This window comes from Sander vitreus, chromosome 21 (genome assembly GCF_031162955.1).
Source record: "Sander vitreus isolate 19-12246 chromosome 21, sanVit1, whole genome shotgun sequence".
In the NCBI taxonomy this organism is placed as follows: Eukaryota; Metazoa; Chordata; class Actinopteri; order Perciformes; family Percidae; genus Sander; species Sander vitreus.
Genome location: NC_135875.1, coordinates 16,467,032 through 16,484,622, shown reverse-complemented (window position 1 = coordinate 16,484,622; position 17,591 = coordinate 16,467,032). Strand labels below are relative to the sequence as shown.

At 39.0% G+C, this 17,591-nt stretch overlaps 4 protein-coding genes across 4 annotated transcripts; 1 reads left to right on the top strand and 3 right to left on the bottom strand.

Annotated features, from left to right (window-relative positions):
* Positions 1-69: 69 nt before the first annotated feature.
* aarsd1 (alanyl-tRNA synthetase domain containing 1) lies at positions 70-3,890 on the bottom strand. Its single transcript, XM_078279501.1, has 12 exons — positions 3,695-3,890; positions 2,993-3,121; positions 2,680-2,839; positions 2,524-2,581; positions 2,259-2,415; positions 1,991-2,107; positions 1,739-1,869; positions 1,335-1,401; positions 1,076-1,167; positions 864-918; positions 696-790; positions 70-612 (listed from the first exon to the last, which is right to left on the bottom strand). Exons 1-12 carry the CDS (start codon positions 3,731-3,733, stop codon positions 474-476), a joined length of 1,239 nt encoding a protein of 412 aa, XP_078135627.1. The 5' UTR covers positions 3,734-3,890; the 3' UTR covers positions 70-473.
* Positions 3,891-4,881: 991 nt separating this feature from the next.
* ptges3l (prostaglandin E synthase 3 like) lies at positions 4,882-6,562 on the bottom strand. The gene is made up of 7 exons (XM_078279503.1): positions 6,528-6,562; positions 6,295-6,408; positions 6,070-6,136; positions 5,762-5,860; positions 5,280-5,369; positions 5,094-5,156; positions 4,882-4,980 (listed from the first exon to the last, which is right to left on the bottom strand). The coding sequence occupies exons 1-7, from the start codon at positions 6,560-6,562 to the stop codon at positions 4,972-4,974; spliced, it is 477 nt and encodes a 158-aa protein (XP_078135629.1). The 3' UTR covers positions 4,882-4,971.
* Positions 6,563-7,985: 1,423 nt separating this feature from the next.
* On the top strand, positions 7,986-16,390 carry kat7b (K(lysine) acetyltransferase 7b). Its single transcript, XM_078279597.1, has 14 exons — positions 7,986-8,168; positions 9,190-9,340; positions 9,437-9,685; positions 9,859-9,941; positions 10,742-10,825; positions 11,794-11,892; positions 12,028-12,138; positions 12,726-12,917; positions 13,323-13,412; positions 13,546-13,686; positions 13,822-13,915; positions 14,404-14,550; positions 14,758-14,864; positions 15,282-16,390. The coding sequence occupies exons 1-14, from the start codon at positions 8,151-8,153 to the stop codon at positions 15,381-15,383; spliced, it is 1,668 nt and encodes a 555-aa protein (XP_078135723.1). The 5' UTR covers positions 7,986-8,150; the 3' UTR covers positions 15,384-16,390.
* Positions 15,476-17,255, bottom strand: LOC144536452 (uncharacterized). Its single transcript, XM_078279599.1, has 5 exons — positions 17,142-17,255; positions 16,849-16,945; positions 16,660-16,689; positions 16,420-16,473; positions 15,476-16,252 (listed from the first exon to the last, which is right to left on the bottom strand). The coding sequence occupies exons 1-5, from the start codon at positions 17,253-17,255 to the stop codon at positions 15,696-15,698; spliced, it is 852 nt and encodes a 283-aa protein (XP_078135725.1). The 3' UTR covers positions 15,476-15,695.
* Positions 17,256-17,591: the final 336 nt, after the last annotated feature.

Here is a 17,591-nt window from a genome sequence, read left to right as displayed (position 1 = left end):
TTCAAGCGGTGTTGGTATCCATTATCAGTGGTTACTGGAAGAAAAAAAAATCTGGAGGTCTAACAGATGTTTGTAGGTTTTAAGGATTATTTTTTTTGGGGCTTTTCCGCCTTTAATTTGACAGGACAGCTAGGTGAGAAAGGGGAGAGAAATGCAAGAAATCGTCACAAGTCGGGTTCGAGCCCTGGACCTCTGCGTCGAGGCATAAACCTCTCAGTATATGTGCGCCTGCTCTACCCACTGCCACCTAACAGACGTTTTTAAATGAATGAAAAAAAATGTACACTAAAACATAGCATATGTTGTACAAAAGTCCAAATTACATACATTTTCACACAAATGATCAATTTCTTGGTATGTGTACAAAATATGAATAGCAGTCAGGTAAGCTATCCTTATTGGCTTCTAAATGTGCAGTTATTTAAAAAAAGAGAAAAAAAAAAAAGAGAATTTGTATTGAACCCTTGCTGTGTTTATTCTTCCTCTGAGGTGTGATGTTTGCAGTGCTGCTGCAGGAAAGCCTCCACCTCCCCTCTGCGTGCGAGGCTGTTGGCTTTGCCTTGGAAACGTCCATTTTTTCCTGCACCCTTCCCTTGGAGCATCTCTAACACCCTGGAGAGCACAGATAATTCATAAGTACCAACCTTTGTCTTTATGAAACCAGAGACTAAAGTAACATGAGTGGTGTCTCTTACCGCGGTCCCATGTCAGCCACTCGTCCACTGGGTCCAGCCAGTAGAAACAAACCCGGTCCTTTCTCCTCGCCAACAGTCAGGAAAACCAAAGTTTCCTAAGAGCAGACAAAACGAGGCTTAACAAAAACCAAATAAAACAAAATGTAACCGCTAATGCCAATATCTTACCTCAGTATTTATTTCATTGGCAATGATGTTCATGAACTCGTTGTCTCCCTCTTTTCTGTAGAACAAAAAAACCACACACTTCTATTAAAGCTTGAACTTGACCAGTTCCCCCTTGTGATGTCTAGGACATTGCTGTGGGTTTTTCAACATCAGGACAATGTATAATGCTGCACCTACAAACAAGCCCTTCAACTTGAAGAAGAACCTCTTACTTGTGCAAGCTGAAAAAGTTTCCTCTCTGGGGGTTGTTCTTGAAGTTCTGAGTGATGAGGACGGCCATGTCTCGAAGCAGGCTCAGGTTAGTCTGCCCGAGACATTTTAATGACAGTAAGCAGTTGACGTGCAATGTGTTATGTTGCAGCAAACATCTTTGATACAGAACTTGTCTAAATAGGAAGATTCTCATCTAAATGGTGCTGTGTTGTGAGTGTGCATCTAGAGAAGAAATCATTGATTACATGTTTGTCTTACTTTCTGTAGTAGCTTAACAGACTTCTGCAACTTGTCAACGGCGTCGACGTGGTCATCAGGCCCAGTTCTGTTGAACAACGATGACAGATTTTTTTTTTCTTCACTTCGGTTAACATTTAGGGACCCTCATTATGCTACCGTTGAAGTGTGGTGATATTTTGAGCCTTTTTAGTGGTATAATAAGCGATTTGTTTTTACTTTCCCCGTGCCCCGAATACTAGCGTTGTAAGCTAATCAGCGGTCCGCGCTAGCTTGTTTCAAGCTACAAACACATTCGATTAGCATGAAAACATGTCCCAGAGAACGACAGAGTGGGTACACATCTGTTATTAACCCCTAGGTTCGTTTTGCGCCGGAATTGTCCTTTAACTCACATCGGTGATGTTTTGAGGATTCAGACTTACTTCAGTAGAGCCACCAGTGATCGCTCTGTGCTGTAGCTTTTCTCAGCATACTTCAATACCCTGTTTCCTGCCAGGAAGATCAGGTTGGTTTTGTTTTTCTTTCCTTTCTCAGTTCCCAGTAGCTTTATTACCTACCATTCAGATAGAGAGAAATGTTACAAATGATATATGAATGTGTTAAGTAATGCACATAAGTCAGATGAGGCACATCTAAGTGCTTGTGTGTCCGCATGTGTGTGTGTGTAGTTGAACCTGTAATTGACTGAGGTTAGACACATGGGTTCCACAGCACATGTTGGCATCGATGCCCTCTATATCAACGATCCGAATTGGCCCTGCGTGGTCGTCTGGCAGCCCTCGACTCCTCACCTGACACACACACACACACACACACACACACAATCTGAAATCTCTTTTTAAATAGATTCAGTACATTGAACAGAAGATGTATACCTAAAGTTTGAATTGATCACACAGTAAGAGGACTGTATTTGAGCACCAGTTATCTCAGTGTATGCACCTTTTCCACAGCAGGATCATCTATAGAGAGAAGCTGAACAGTGACAGGGACATGGACTCTGATCTTCTCGTTTATGGCTTCCTCCAGGGCCTGAAGCTGGGCAGGCTTCACCGAGGGAGTGTCCAGTTCAATGGTGCTTCTCTGACGCCCCAGTTCCCTGGAAAAAACAACAACAACAACAACAACAACAATAATGACAGAATAGATGTTAAAGACAAGTTTTTTGTGGTTACAGGGAAAGGAATCTGTGCAAATGGTGATGTACCAGGATGTGGTCTTGTATCCAAACAGTGTATCTGCCAAAGCTGTGATCAAATGCTGACCTAAGAAACAGGAAGAAAACAATCGTAACTTAGAACAAGTGTGTAATAACAATGTATGATACAAGGGTCCCTGAGCTTATTCGTTTAGTGTTCATCACCTGAGTGTTGCTGCATGTGGTCAAACCTCCGCTCCCAGTCCACCTGCACCTGCACCTCCTGACCCACCTCCAGAGGTGAGCCCACAAAGTGGATGGCTTCAGGCCCCTGCCTGGTCACCCTCATCACTGGGACATCTCCAATCAGCCCATGGTCATCCGGCTGACAGAGGGAGGACACAAAAACACAAAACGTGCAAATTATGAGATGTTTTTTGGTGACTTAGTATTACTTCTGATACAATGTCCAATAGAGCAGCATGAAGTAGTATGATTTCAAAAACAAAAAAAAAGAAGAAGAAAAAAAGCAGCATACTTGGCCACCTCCCTCAGGAAACAAGATGGTGTCTTGGAGTTTAACATTGAATCCCTTGAGAGTTTCTTTCTTTCCATTGACTTCATGTTTGAGCTCAGCTGGGCAGCAGGACACTACAGAGGTAACAAACTGAAGGAAAAGCATGAGAAAAACGTCTGTCTTACAGGAGACTGGCATGCAGGTGTTGAAGTGCTGTGGGATTTCAGTGTTGTATAAAAACTAAAAGAGTACGGTCTATACCGTTTAAAGTATAAGGTCAAAATTACTCTTGAAATTTGAAAATCCTAAAGTTTGACAGTGGGTTTTGGTTGACAACACGAATGTGAATGGCTAGCTAGCTGCGTCGCGTAGGCGTGGCGTTTCTGTTGCGTATCAGTTGCGTGGTAGCTGCGTGGATTTTTATGTCGGCGCTGCTGCTGCTAGCCTTGTCTGTACACATGTATGTTTCCCATTGATTTACTGCACTCAAGCAGTAGTATACTTCATGTTAAAGTAATATATACATAAATATATACTGATTTGATTACAGCAAAGACAACGTCGGCTGTAACATTAAACAAACACCAAGTGTACAGTGCCCTAAAATAAAGTTGGAGTAGTTAGTTACAGTGGGTTAGGTAACGTTAAACTGACCATGCTAACCTTAATCACTTCAGCAGAGAATTAATGTAACGTAAACTTGATTTGAAAACGGATTCATACCTCTTTCATATAGCAGTCTCGCTGACACTGAAAAGCCATTCTGACAAAATCTACCTGTAACAGGATTTAATGTATCGCAAGCGTAGACTGTTACAGTCTATGATCGCAAACATTGACTTGTAAGTAAAACTGACTTGGGTACAGCTGTCAATTCAGTACGGCTAGCAGCATAGTCCAAACTTCTTTAAAGCGAGTTAGGCCGACTTGTCTTCTTCTTCTGGTTTGGCAGACAAGACGGTGCAAAAGCGTATTGCTGCCCCCTACTGTTTATTTTAAACACTGTTTTCTTAGATTCTATAATATAATACATTCATGCCTATAATAATCCAATACTGTGCAGATATTCCATCAGCTTCTTCATCCTAACTTTTTTTTTCCCCGAGTGGAATTTTGTTTTGCAGGAGCAAACAGACATGGCCATGTAAGTAGGCTACATAAATAATAAGATAATAATAAATGCATAGGCTACTAGAGCACGCATGTGGATTAATCCGCCGCTGAAAATAGTTCCCAACAAATAAACTATTTCCTCCTGTTTGTTTGATAAAGACTACATTGACCAGCTGATTTAGGAAATTACTAATACTTTTTTTTAAACATTCAACTAAATATTTTGTGTTTTGGCAAAAGAAAAAAAATATTCTTTGCAGGCTGTACAAGTCTCTGTTGGCAGCTTCTTTGCTTACTATCAATGTTGTTAACAGTTATTACACACAAGCTGTCAGCCTCATTACAGCTCTACTATTACTTGACCCATTTACGTTGACACTATCAATTCAAGTGTGCTTTGCAAACATAAACATTTTGGATAAATTTCAAAAGGCAACAACAGGGCCGACTGTGTCTGCACTGTGTGGCCATTTGGTAGTCTAGTGCAGTTCTTAGACATTGATGATAAAGGCGCTAATATTTACTATAATTTATATTAAAGTTACGATCTCCAAGATCTCCATTTCTTTCCCTTTGGCGTCATCCATGGCAATAAGCATAATTGCAGGTGTTTACATTCAGCAAGAAGAGATGTTTAAATGTACAATATGTAATTTTGATACATTTACATTTATTCAAATTGACAATGATATGTCAGCATACAGTGGACAATGATATGATAATAAATAATCTCATAGAAAATATCATATATATAAGAACAGTATTTTGGACAATAACATATAAAATCATCTGCAAATATTACAAGCTTCAGGCAACATATAGCATTGTCTTGAGTATCATATCAAGTTATAGTGACCTCCAACACAGAAGAGAGGGTACTGTGAGTCTCAGTCAGACTACAAGGAGAGAAAGAAGAAAGTGAACGTCAACATTTAAATGATCAAATGGAAAATAGGTCATATTACATTTTAAACATAACCCCCAAACTACTAGGACTCTCTGCACTTACATCACTAAGATCTCCCATATCTGGCGCTTGTCCTTTATTACTGGAAGCCATTTCTTGAATCATCTGAAAAAGAAAACCCAAGTCTTTACACACAAACACACACACTTAAATCCAAACCAGAGAAATTATGTGACTATTTCAAAGTACATGCACAGTTTCCTGCTCTTAAACATTGCATTTACTCACCTCCATGTATCTTTCATACTCTTCCTTACCATCATCTTCTTCATGCTCCCAGTCCCTCCAGTTATCAAAGTCTACAGTAATCCAGCTGGGCTGCAAAAAGAAGGAGACATTTTAAAATGTAATATGCCAAAGTAAAGTTGAGAGGGGATGTAGCAGCACCCTGCTTTATATTCATAGGCATATATTCAAATAGTATTGCCTACAGACAACTTAGTAGCACTTTTAGATGAATTGTCATGTAAACTTGCAAATATCAGGAGTCAAGCATGTCTCTTATTTAGTATGTGTTCATTATGAGGCAGCAACAGTGTGTCAAAAGCTTTTCAACCGAGGCGTCAGGACCTCACGTGGTTTAACTTGATTTGCATTTCTACAGAATCCATGCTTTTCCAATAGAATACAATTGACCAAAACACACACACACACACACACACACACACACACACACACACACACACACACACACACACACACACACCTACCTTAGCTAAATCCTTCTGGAGCTGAGGCCATGCATAATCAGGCTTCAACTTCCTTAGCAAGATATTAATGGTGCGGTCATAGACTCTTTCTCTGGAGTCCTAAAAAAGTGTTGAGAGGATAAAAACATATATATATATATATATATACATATATATATATATATATATATATATATATATATATATATTATATATATATATATATTATATATATATTTAACATCACACTGACTGTATATCTCAGCATAAACATTTTGGAATAAGTTATATTCCATTTGTTGTCATCATGACAAAAGTCGGATACTTACATTGATTTGAACTGTTTCATAGAAGTGCAACTCATTGTAGATCACATCATCTGAGTCGTTTTTGCAGCTGTTGTAATGACAGGGCAGGGTTGTCAAGGGAACAATTAAGTACAAAAAATAAACAATTTGCAACATTGTATTAAGTGTTACACAAGACAGAGATAGAGAGCAAGAAAGACAATTCACAAACAGAGAAACAAAATGACACCTTCATTTAAAACTCACCATAAAATCATTTTATCTGGCTGGATATCAACCTGGACATCTTTAGGTTTATGAACCATGAAGTTGATGGTAACATATTTCTTTCTGTCAAACCACAGAGCATGTGCTGGCTGGCTGTTAAGACAGAAACAGAAAAAAACTGTTATACTTATAAATCAAATATATGATCATTGTAAAACAGCATGTTGGTCATTATTAGTAGGCCTACTAAAAGAAAGACTGGCAGCACTTACCTTTCCTCGGGTCTGACAATTTTGGGCTTGTTCATTCTAATTGTTGCGCAGTAGTACAGAAACTACTTTCTTATTTCTTTGATATCCAGAAAGTTAAAAGCATGTGGCTTGTTCGTTGGGGCTATGTGCTCTAATGTAGTGGCCAGGCCCTGATGGCTATATATAGAGCAGCTGGTATCAGCAGCTGCTGGGAGACTATCATGCCACAGCCCCTTCCCCTGCCCTTAATAGTCTGTCAGTGGAACTCTCGGGAAAACAGATGCACTTTCTGGGTTCTCCAATACTTCAGCCACCCCCGACTGGGTGCTGAGAGGGTGAAGGTGGGGGGCAGGGAGACACAAAACAGAGAAGTACGGCTGGGGCATCTGAAAATGTAGAAACAGCATTTTGAACCAGTAAACCTCTGATGTTAATTCTACTGTACTCTAGTATTTGTGTTGTTTTTTTCAGATTTAGTGTAATTCTTTTTTTGTCTTTGTAAATACATTAAGTGATTAGAAAACTAACTCACCAATGTATTTAGGAGGTTGACCTACATTTTTATTACATTACATGTCATTTAGCTGACGCTTTTATCCAAAGCCAATATATCAGAGGTTGTACGCCTCTGGAGCAACTAGGAGTTAAGTGTCTTGCTCAGGGACACATTGGTTGATTTATCACTGTGGGGATCAAACCCATGTCTCCCACACCAAAGGCATGTGTTATATTCACTGCGCCATCACCACCACCACATTTAATTTCTTTATTTCCATCAAGGAAAGTAAGGGAACTAATGCATCAGTTTGGATTCATCAACATTTTTGTTGTAGCCTATATGTAAAAAAGGTTGGTGGGTAGGTTAAGAGTTGTACAACACTGGCAATTAAGACTGTGTGTCTTGACACCACTACACCCACCATTAATTAATTAAGGGCGACCTTAGTTTGACAAAAACAGCAACAACAAACCTTATAATCTAAGCATTTAAACTCCATCCACCGAGGAAGACTGTTAGATAAGGTTGAAAGCTTTACAAAAAGCTAGTTGTGGATCTTTATATTTGTGTCATATTTCATTGCATTAAATAGAAAAGCATAATGCAAATTTGAATGCAGTTAAAATGGCAGAATCTGTTATAAAGGTGTTGCTAAATTTATCAGAATCAGAATCAGAAAATGTTTTATTGCCACAAAAAGTACACTTATCTGGAATTCGAATTGGTGATAGGTGCATACATAAACAAACAAACATATTACACGTTAATATATAATAAACAATAAATACAGAAAAAAATATATACAAAGTAACTGTTGCATAAAAAAAAGGCAAAAAAAATAAAATAGTTACAGTGAAACTACCATGGATGTATTATAAGGAAACTACCCAATCCATAGTGCGACACAGAGGCGCCACCTGCTGGTGTGGCGGCTCACACTCATAGATTTGTCACCGGAAATGCAATTCTCTGTTCTGTCTGTGCGGGGAATGTGGCGCGAGAGACCCAGGCAACGCTGTGTACATATAAACTTCAGTCTTAAAAATCAATAAATAGTTTTCTTTCGTCTTTTTTAATCTAACGTTTGGGGAATTTTGCCATTTGTGACTTCAAACCCGCAAGAAATACCGCTCATTTAGCTGACAATGCCTCGTAGACGACAGGTAAGAACAAATGAAGCTACGTCGCACAAGAGGGTAACGTTAGCTAAGTTAGCTCCACTCTCCGGATGGGGAGAATGCTCCACCATATTCCATTCAATAATTCAACAGTTGCCAAAACATTGAATTTGTTATGCACACGTTCAGTCCATCAAACAGCATTTAAGCATTGATTCTACTCTATTAGTTGTCATATTTTGCTTTTGTCAACATGTTTAGTTAACGTTAAAGTAAGACAATTAACATTAACGTAACGTTACACCTTAGTGGGCGGTAACGAGCAGCTGAACCAAATCTAAAACTTTACCTTGGGTATTATTGAAAGAAAACTGTGCTTTGTGGGTAATATGTATGCCGAACTTACCATAAGACCACAATATTTCGTACTTTGTCAATAATATGTAAATATGCTTAGAAAGTAAAGCAACATTAAGCACTACATCTTAAGATACGAGGTTTGTTAATGCAGTTTGGTGCCACAGTATGTCTGAGAGAACGGGCTTAGCTAACATGAAGCTAACAATAATATTAGGTTGCTGAAGTGCTAACCAGACTAAATGCATCGTCTTGTAGCCACTACTATGGCTAGCAACTGTTACATTATTTGACTAGTTTAAAAAGTATCAAATGCTACGTTAACTGTTGTAGAATATAGTAGTTATCCGCAAACGTTAGTCATAGCTGTTAAGCCTGCTAACGTACAAGCCCAGCTAACAGCGAGCTATCAGCTGTCTGGCCTTTTCTCTCAAATAATCATTATAGAGTAGCTGGATAAAACAGCGGGCAAGCCCGTCTTGTTAAACAAGCATCCCGTTGTCCCAGTTTTTGGAATGCTGTTTTTCATCATTAAAAATGAACAGTTATTAGCAATCTATTCTCATCAATTGTGCTTTGTACGACAGACCTCTATAGACATGTCTAATTCACATCACTGACACTTGCCATGGCACATCAGCTTCTACATTTTGTACCATGATTATGGAATTTGTATAGGATGCCTCTCATTTGAGTTTTTCCCTGTTAGAGACATATGGTCGGGAGTGGCTCAGATGGAACTGAAGACTCGGACTCCTCCGCTGAAAGAGAACAGACCAATAGTTCAGAAAGTGATGGGAACATGCCCAAGAGACAGCGCCTCACCAGAGCCTCTACTCGCCTTAGCCAAAGCTCTCAGGGTAGGTCAACATCCTATAAATACAATATAACGTTTTTACAGTGTGCTTCATCTCAGCTGTTTAGTCAACGTGGTGGTTTGACTCCTTTTGCCTTAGATACTCCGGATTTGAAGCGAGCTGCGGACCATGATGAATCTCCACCATTGACGCCCACAGGAAATGCTCCCTCTTCTGAATCTGAGCTGGACATCTCCAGCCCCAATGCCTCCCATGATGAGAGCCAGGCTAAAGATCAAGCCAGCAGAGACTCCGATAAGGACCTCTCCCATCGACCCAAGCGCCGCCGCTGTCACGAGACCTACAACTTCAACATGAAATGCCCTACGCCGGGATGCAATTCACTCGGTAAAAACCCTGCCCTTGTGTAAATTGTGTACAAATGTTCATCAGTGGAATCCCTGATTTATTTCCATATACTGAATTTTGATATTTTATATATATATTTATTTAGGGACATTTTGTACTATCATAATGTAATTGTATTAATATTAATGTCCTCCTTTTCTCAAACTGCCCAGGTCACCTTACAGGAAAACATGAACGTCATTTTGCTGTATCAGGTTGCCCTCTTTACCACAATCTCTCTGCGGATGAGTGCAAGGTGAGTGTCTGGCTTGTCTTCTGTCAGTAGCTATGATGAAGATAGCCAACACTGTTTATCTCACTGTATTGATATTATATGATATTGTTTAGAGGTGCAAAGATTAATCGATTAGTTGTCAACTATTAAATTAATCGCCAACTATTTTGATAATCGATTAATTGGTTTGGGAAAAAAACGTAAGGAAGTACGATTTCTCTGATTCCAGCTTCTTAAATGGGAGTATTTTCTAGTTTTGTCTCTCCTCTGTGACAGTTAACTGAATATCTTTGAGTTGTGGACAGAACAAGACATTTGAGGACGTCATATTGGGCTTTGGGAAACACTGATTCACATTTTTCACCATGTTTCGACAATTTATAGATCAAACAACTAATCGATTAATCGAGAAAATAATCAACGGATTAATCGCCGATGAAAATAATCGTTAGTTGCAGCCCTAATAGTGTTAATTGTGTTTTTGTTAGCTTTGTTGTGCTTGGCTACTCAACACGCCTGTTCTTCACCTTCCATGATTTATTTTTCTCTTCATGATGTGTGTGATATATATATATATATATATAAAATAATTTTTTAGATAATGCCTTTTGGAGTGTCAACATTGAGTTACATAAATCAGTTTAATTAATGGGTATTTAATATCAGGGTCAGACACATAAGTCAAGAACTGTTTTGTTTTTTTAAATATTTAACCGTTAGAATATAGAAACAATTAGAAGAGCAGTATCGTGCAATAAGTTTGTAAGGCCTAGCAACACATGAGAAAACATTTGACAGTTTGAACTGCATCTTCGTTACAGGTGAAAGCCATCAGCCGTGAGAAACAAGAGGAGGAGGTGAAGGGGCAGGAAGAAAACAACTCGCGCCACGCAACTCGTCACCAGGTACTCTTTTTGCAATGGCTGGCATCACATTAATTATTTCTAACAGGTAGCATATTGATGTTATGTAGGCCCGCACAATTGATAGTCTGCAGGTGGTCTGCCGCATAGTCTAATTAACTGAAAATATGTGATCAAATTACAAATATGGTTGTTATAGCAGTGTTTCCCCTAGGATTTTTTTCCATGGGGGGGTGGTGACTCTTCCCCCAAAAAGTTGTTGAGCAACGTATGCGGACCGTTAGCGGAGCGTATGTGCCGCAGAATGTATGTTTTAACTGGCTACACCAGCTGCGCACACACAGCGTAGGATTGTGTGAGTCACAGGTGAGACTGAGAGCTTTTGCTTTGAGATTGTTGTTGTTTGCTCAGTTTTTTGGAGCCGGCACAGCGCTGTGAAAACGTCAATTTACTGTCAGCTGTTATCAGAGGACGTAGGTGAGGGAAACGAGAAATAAAAACAGAAACTCTCAAAATGAAACTGCCAATACGCTCATTCACAGTCATTAAGTCGTTTCCTGTATATCGATAGTTTAATTTAAAAGAAATAATGAGACTTTATGATCTATTTCTGTGTAAAGGGCCGCACACACCTCGCGTAAAAAATATAAATATAAGACTGTCCTATTTTTAAGCTTGTAGAGCACTGCTCTCGTGCCCGGTGTAGCCAGTTTCATTGGTTATAGTGAAAGCGTAGTGTTGGAACACCCACTCCGCATACGTTACGCGTGGAATGTAGCCAGCCCGTTAAGTTAAAATTAATTGAACTTTTAAGGCGAGGAACGAGAAGCGAATTGCCTGTATGTGTGAAAACAGCTTTATCTTATGCGTCCTGTGGAATATGTAGCATCATTATATAATTTTGTCATTCTTTCAGGGTGGGCAGGGGTCGTTTTTAAAACAATGGTAGGGGAAACACTGGTAGGTTTGATATTACCATGAAAGTTAATGTGTTTCTATCTGATTTTCAGACACCAACATCGAAACAGAGCAGATACAAAGAGCAGGTGTCTGAGATGAGGAAGGGCCGAAGCTCTGGCCTTCAGAAGGAGCAGAAAGAAAAGCACATGGTACATCGCTGGCAGTTGTTCACTTGCTGCTGTGCACTCAACCCCATGTGTCACTATTACAACTGCCACTCAGGTGGCATACTTGTATATTGGATGGTACATTGTCTCATCTGCGTTTCTCTGTCTGGTCCACAGGAGCATCGGCAGACACACAGCAACACCAGAGAGCCTCTGCTGGAGAACATCACCAGTGAATATGACCTGGAGCTCTTCAGAAAAGCCCAGGCCCGTGCATCTGAAGATCTGGTAATGCCTGTTTCATATCTCCATCAGTGTCACTCTTGCGTTAGTCTATATTCATGACCTTCCACTGCCGGGATTGCTCCGCTGATGCCGGAAATTCCGCCGTATGTCCTTCTTTTCATCCGGATGTCTGTTACCTTACCCTTTCTTTGTGTTGGAATTCTAACCTCTGGTGGATTTATGAGGACTATGGTTAACTGCTCCTCAGATCTCTGCAGGGTAAATCCAGACAGCTAGCTAGACTATATGTCCAATCTGAGTTTTCTGTTGCACGACTAAAACAACTTTTGAACGTACACGTTCCAATCAAACAAGTTCCTTCCTGAGGCTATTTTGAAGCGGGGCTCCTTGCAGCGCTTAGCACCGTCCAAGACGATTGCGATTGGTTTAAAGAAATGCCAATAAACCAGAGCACGTTTCTCTCCCATCCCGGAATGCTGTGTGGACTTGCCAGACCCTCCGCAGCGCTGTGGAGGAAGGTCTGGCAATGCGCGACTACTCTTGCGTTAATATTTTAGTATACTATAATTACCTTATCACACAGGTTGATGCTAAGACCAGCGGTAACACTATGTACTTCCCTCCTGCAGGAGAAGCTGCGTATCCAGGGTCAGATCACTGAGGGCAGTAACATGATAAAGACCATCCTGTTTGGCCGCTACGAGCTGGACACCTGGTACCACTCGCCCTATCCTGAGGAGTACGCACGCCTGGGGCGCCTCTACGTCTGCGAATTCTGCCTCAAGTACATGAAGAGCCAGACCATTCTCAGGCGACACATGGTGAGAGTCAATGACTGAAGTCTTCCAAGTCTCTGATGCGCCATTATTGTTACACCAAATAAAAAATGTTTTAAATAGTTTATTTGATTTTTTTTTTTTTGTTCTTCCTGCTTGAAAAAGTCTGATATCTGACCAACTCACTGATAGTTCATAAAAGCTAAGTTAAAAATGTCTGGAATGTTAAAATAGACTGGGTCCTCCATAACAGAAAATATGAATTTTAAGTTGATTAAAAAACAATTCTCTTCCCCGGACATTTGCATATGGAATTGTATTTATATTTCATATCATGCCTATCAACACTGCATTATGGCCTTCAAATACATGTATTTAACACATGTGTTTGTAGTCCCTGAGTTCTTAGGTAATTACATTGCTGTGTGTTTTTATTATGTGTCTTTTCAGGCTAAGTGTGTGTGGAAGCATCCTCCAGGAGATGAGGTGTACAGAAAGGGGGGTATATCTGTGTTTGAAGTAGATGGCAAAAAGAACAAGGTAGGGACACACTTTGCCTACCTTTACTCCCTCTGGTTTTGTCAGTATTTTGAGATTGGTTACACAGACATCTGTAAAGCAAGCATCACAGACAGTGACATGATCTTACTAATAAGTGGCATTTTCTCCCCAGATCTACTGCCAGAACCTGTGTTTACTCGCCAAGCTCTTCTTGGACCACAAAACGCTGTACTACGACGTGGAGCCGTTTCTCTTCTACGTCATGACTGAGGCCGACAACACCGGCTGCCATTTAGTGGGATACTTTTCCAAGGTAAAAGGAAAAACAAGTTTATATTTATGTTGTCTATATACAGCATATAAGAATGAAATATTGTATAAATTAAATTCTTGTATACAGAAGTAACAGGAATGCTTTTTTTCTTCTTTTTTTCTTTATCACTTCCAGGAGAAGAATTCCTTCCTCAACTACAATGTATCCTGTATCCTGACAATGCCACAGTACATGAGGCAGGGCTTTGGCAAGATGCTCATTGACTTCAGTATGTATATATTCACCGATTTCTCTCTCATTTTGTCAATTGTCTACTTTGCCAAATTGATTAAAATGAGTCTAGACTGTCCTAATCAGTAAGAGTACACAAAATGTGTTATTTCCATGCTAGAAAAAATGACCACGGTAAAGTATATGTGAACGCAAAAATAATAGTTGACTCTTGATTCAGTTCTTGCTTACTTAATGTCTAATATAAGCTTCAGTTGAGTACTATTTATCCCGGAACTGTTGCAATAGATTGCATTAGCTGAAGCACATTATGCAGTTTGTATGTAGATTCATGAGCCACTACATTATTTACCTCCAGATTTATTCATGATTAAATTATGTTTTAATTTGATGACATTTTGGTATTTTGGGAGGAAATCGATATTGTTTGAATAGACTGAAATATGGATTTTTAATGTAATGCATTTTTTTTTAATTTTTTTTTATTAAACTGCTCTTTCTGACTGCCCTGTGTGCTTTGTTTAGGCTACCTGCTGTCCAAAGTGGAGGAGAAGGTGGGCTCCCCCGAGAGGCCTCTGTCTGACCTGGGCCTCATCAGTTACCGTAGCTACTGGAAGGAAGTGTTACTCAGATACATGTACAATTTCCAGGGCAAGGAGATCTCCATCAAAGGTGAGTGAGAACACAGAATGCAAGCAGGCTGCCCACTTGCCTTCTTCTCCCACTTGTTCAGATACAATACAAAATGTGTTCATAACATGCAACGTTTGGCTCGGTTGAGAAAGGTTTATTAACACATGAAAAGATTGCTTTAACAGGAGGTACACATACATGCATACACAAATCATATTTACTGATGTAATATTTGTTGATGCACAGAGATCAGTCAGGAAACGGCTGTCAATCCGGTGGACATAGTGAGCACCCTGCAGTCTCTTCAGATGCTGAAGTATTGGAAGGGAAAGCACTTGGTGTTAAAGCGTCAGGTAAGATGTCGGACCTTTGGCCTGTGTAGTGTCTGTGGTTTTTTTGTTTGTTTTTTTCTTCCTGTTGAAGTTTATCTCTCTAAATGATATTATTTTGACAATGCTTAAGAGATCACGTTGACAGAATTCCCACATCTCACTGAAAAGTTCAATTTTAAATACTTGAACGTTTTCCTCCAGTCAAACAAATCATTTAAGGTTTAAAGTTTTGGTAAATGCTGGACCTGGAGATTTCAAGATGATGCTGTAATGATTATCGATTTTATTAATTTTTGTCCTCCTCCATATACCAGTCCTAGCGCGTGTGTGTGTGTGTGTTTTTTTACCTGTGTTGAAAAATGACAGTAACGCAGCTTCACTTAAATGTAATGACTGTATTTGACAGTCTGGTTTGTGACTTTGTTCTCCCTCTCCTAGGACCTGATTGATGAGTGGAGAGCGAAGGAGATCAAGCGAGGCAATAGCAACAAAACCATCGACCCGAGCTCACTAAAATGGACTCCTCCCAAAGGGACATGAGCACTAAGATCCTCAGGCTACTGAGTCAACTCGACCTCAGCCTCACCAGCCACAAGTAGCCTAGACCTTCCAACTGTCAATAAAGACCAGTGTTGATTCTTTCCTTCATGATTTTACCCCCATTTTTATTTCTGTCACTAAACTTTTTTTTACTTTTATATTTTACTTTCATTTAGATTTTAAGCACCATGCGTTCCAAGTCCAATGATTCTTGACTTAAACTTTGTCAAACAATTAATAATAGTAGAGAATCTCTTTGTCCTATTTGTTAAGAAAGTTGCCTACATGTACTAAGCTTTGAATGTTAAATGATTAACGGTCCAGTGTGGTGGAAAACATGAATGTTTTGCTTTCCTCATGCAAAAAAGAAGAAAAAAAAGAAAAAAAGAGTACATGCCTACATCTAGCTGCATTATTTTTTATTCCATTCAAGAAATGTGCGTTTTGAAGATGGTAGTTTTTGTTTGGGCTTAATACAATAATTGTTAGCATGAATTGAAACCGTAAGCAGAGTGTATTTTGAGGAGTATGATGTATGGTAACGTCTTCTTTGGTTGGTGTAAAATTGTATAGATCATAAAAATGTGTACTTTTTTTTTCTAGCTCCATCAATACAGGATTTGGAACCATTCCTCTGATGAACCTGCCAAATAATGGAATAATGGCAACAAAAAAAAGATATTTTGATTTGCTGAGAATATTTAAAAAAAAAAAAAAAGAATGCAGACAACAATGCCACTGTAAGAATGCACATAGAAATAAAACGACCTCAGGTTTTTTTACTGGTACAATCATACCTTGCTTGTGTGGTTTCTCCGAAACATCGATGGCAGTGGTTGTTGCAGATGGAAATATTCTGGTTAACGATTCTGTAATAAACAAAGTATTTTAACTTGACATTTTAATGGGACTGTCTTTGCCTTGTACTTTTAATCATGGCTGTTAAATGTGTATTAGCAATTACATATTTTTAATATCAATAAAGCTGCTTTGATATTTTGAAATGAGTTAGGTGTGTGTTGGTATTTGTGCTTACTGCCACTGGAAATGCTTCTCCCCATCAGACCCACAAACATCTCTCCCTTGTTTCCTAAAAATGTGAGATTTGATTATTTAAATTGAAACGTTTATTTATATATATATATATATATATATATATATGTATATATGTATCAGCAGTCTGATTGTGCCGGTCATGATTTTTCAAAGACATATTTGCAGTTAAGAGAGGATTGCTAGTTTTTAAACAACATTACACAGTGTGAAAGCTACTTACGTCTATTTACTTTAAAAGGGTTCCTTATACCTGTGAGGGACAAAAAGAAACAAAAGTTACCAATGTACTTAAAGTCATGTACCAGTATTTTCATATTCATTACTACAGACGTATAAAGTGTAATGAGCCCTAGAAAAGAATCCATTTTAAAAATGTGTTTTTTAATACAGAGATGAGGTGAGACGCCACCTGAGCGTTTCCCCATGAGTCCATAGAAGCGGAGGGCTTTAGATCTTTTCATCAGACTGGCCATCGGGGGGGTCAGACCTGCCTCCAGTGATTCATCCTGCCACAAAAATCCATAACAATTTGATATCTTATTATAGTAAAAATTAAGAAATGAATAAGAAAATGATTTGAATATATATATTTTTGGTTTATAAATATTCCCTACATTGTCATCAAATCACAGAGCATGTAAAATACGTCCTTGTTGTATTCTCTCTAATTTCTGATAAGAACATTAAATCAAGGATGCTCACCTGCCAGTCTTTAGATAACCCTCTCTCCTCTTCCACACTAGAAGACAGTGCCTGATAGGTTTGCACCAAAGCACAAAAAGTCACAACAACGAGCTGGATCTTCCAGGTATCCATTTCTTGGTCTGGGTAGGAAATACTTTGCTTCAGTATCTCTTTAATCAAAGATGTGGTTTCTTTAGCAGCAAAAGCTCAAAAGAAACTGAAAAACTATATTGCACAGATGTGATTCAGTGTTATTCTGTCTGCTCCAACTGTATCCAGGCTCCATTTATACCTCTACACCCTATGCTGCTAGAACCCTCCCCTCCAAACATAATTATGCATTGCATTTGGAATCTTCCAGATTTGCTATATGTAATAGAACAATAACGAGGTCTCTTTTCACCTCAAGTATTCAATATTTTGCAGCTGTTTCACATTAAATATCTGATTAATCAAAGATGATTTAAA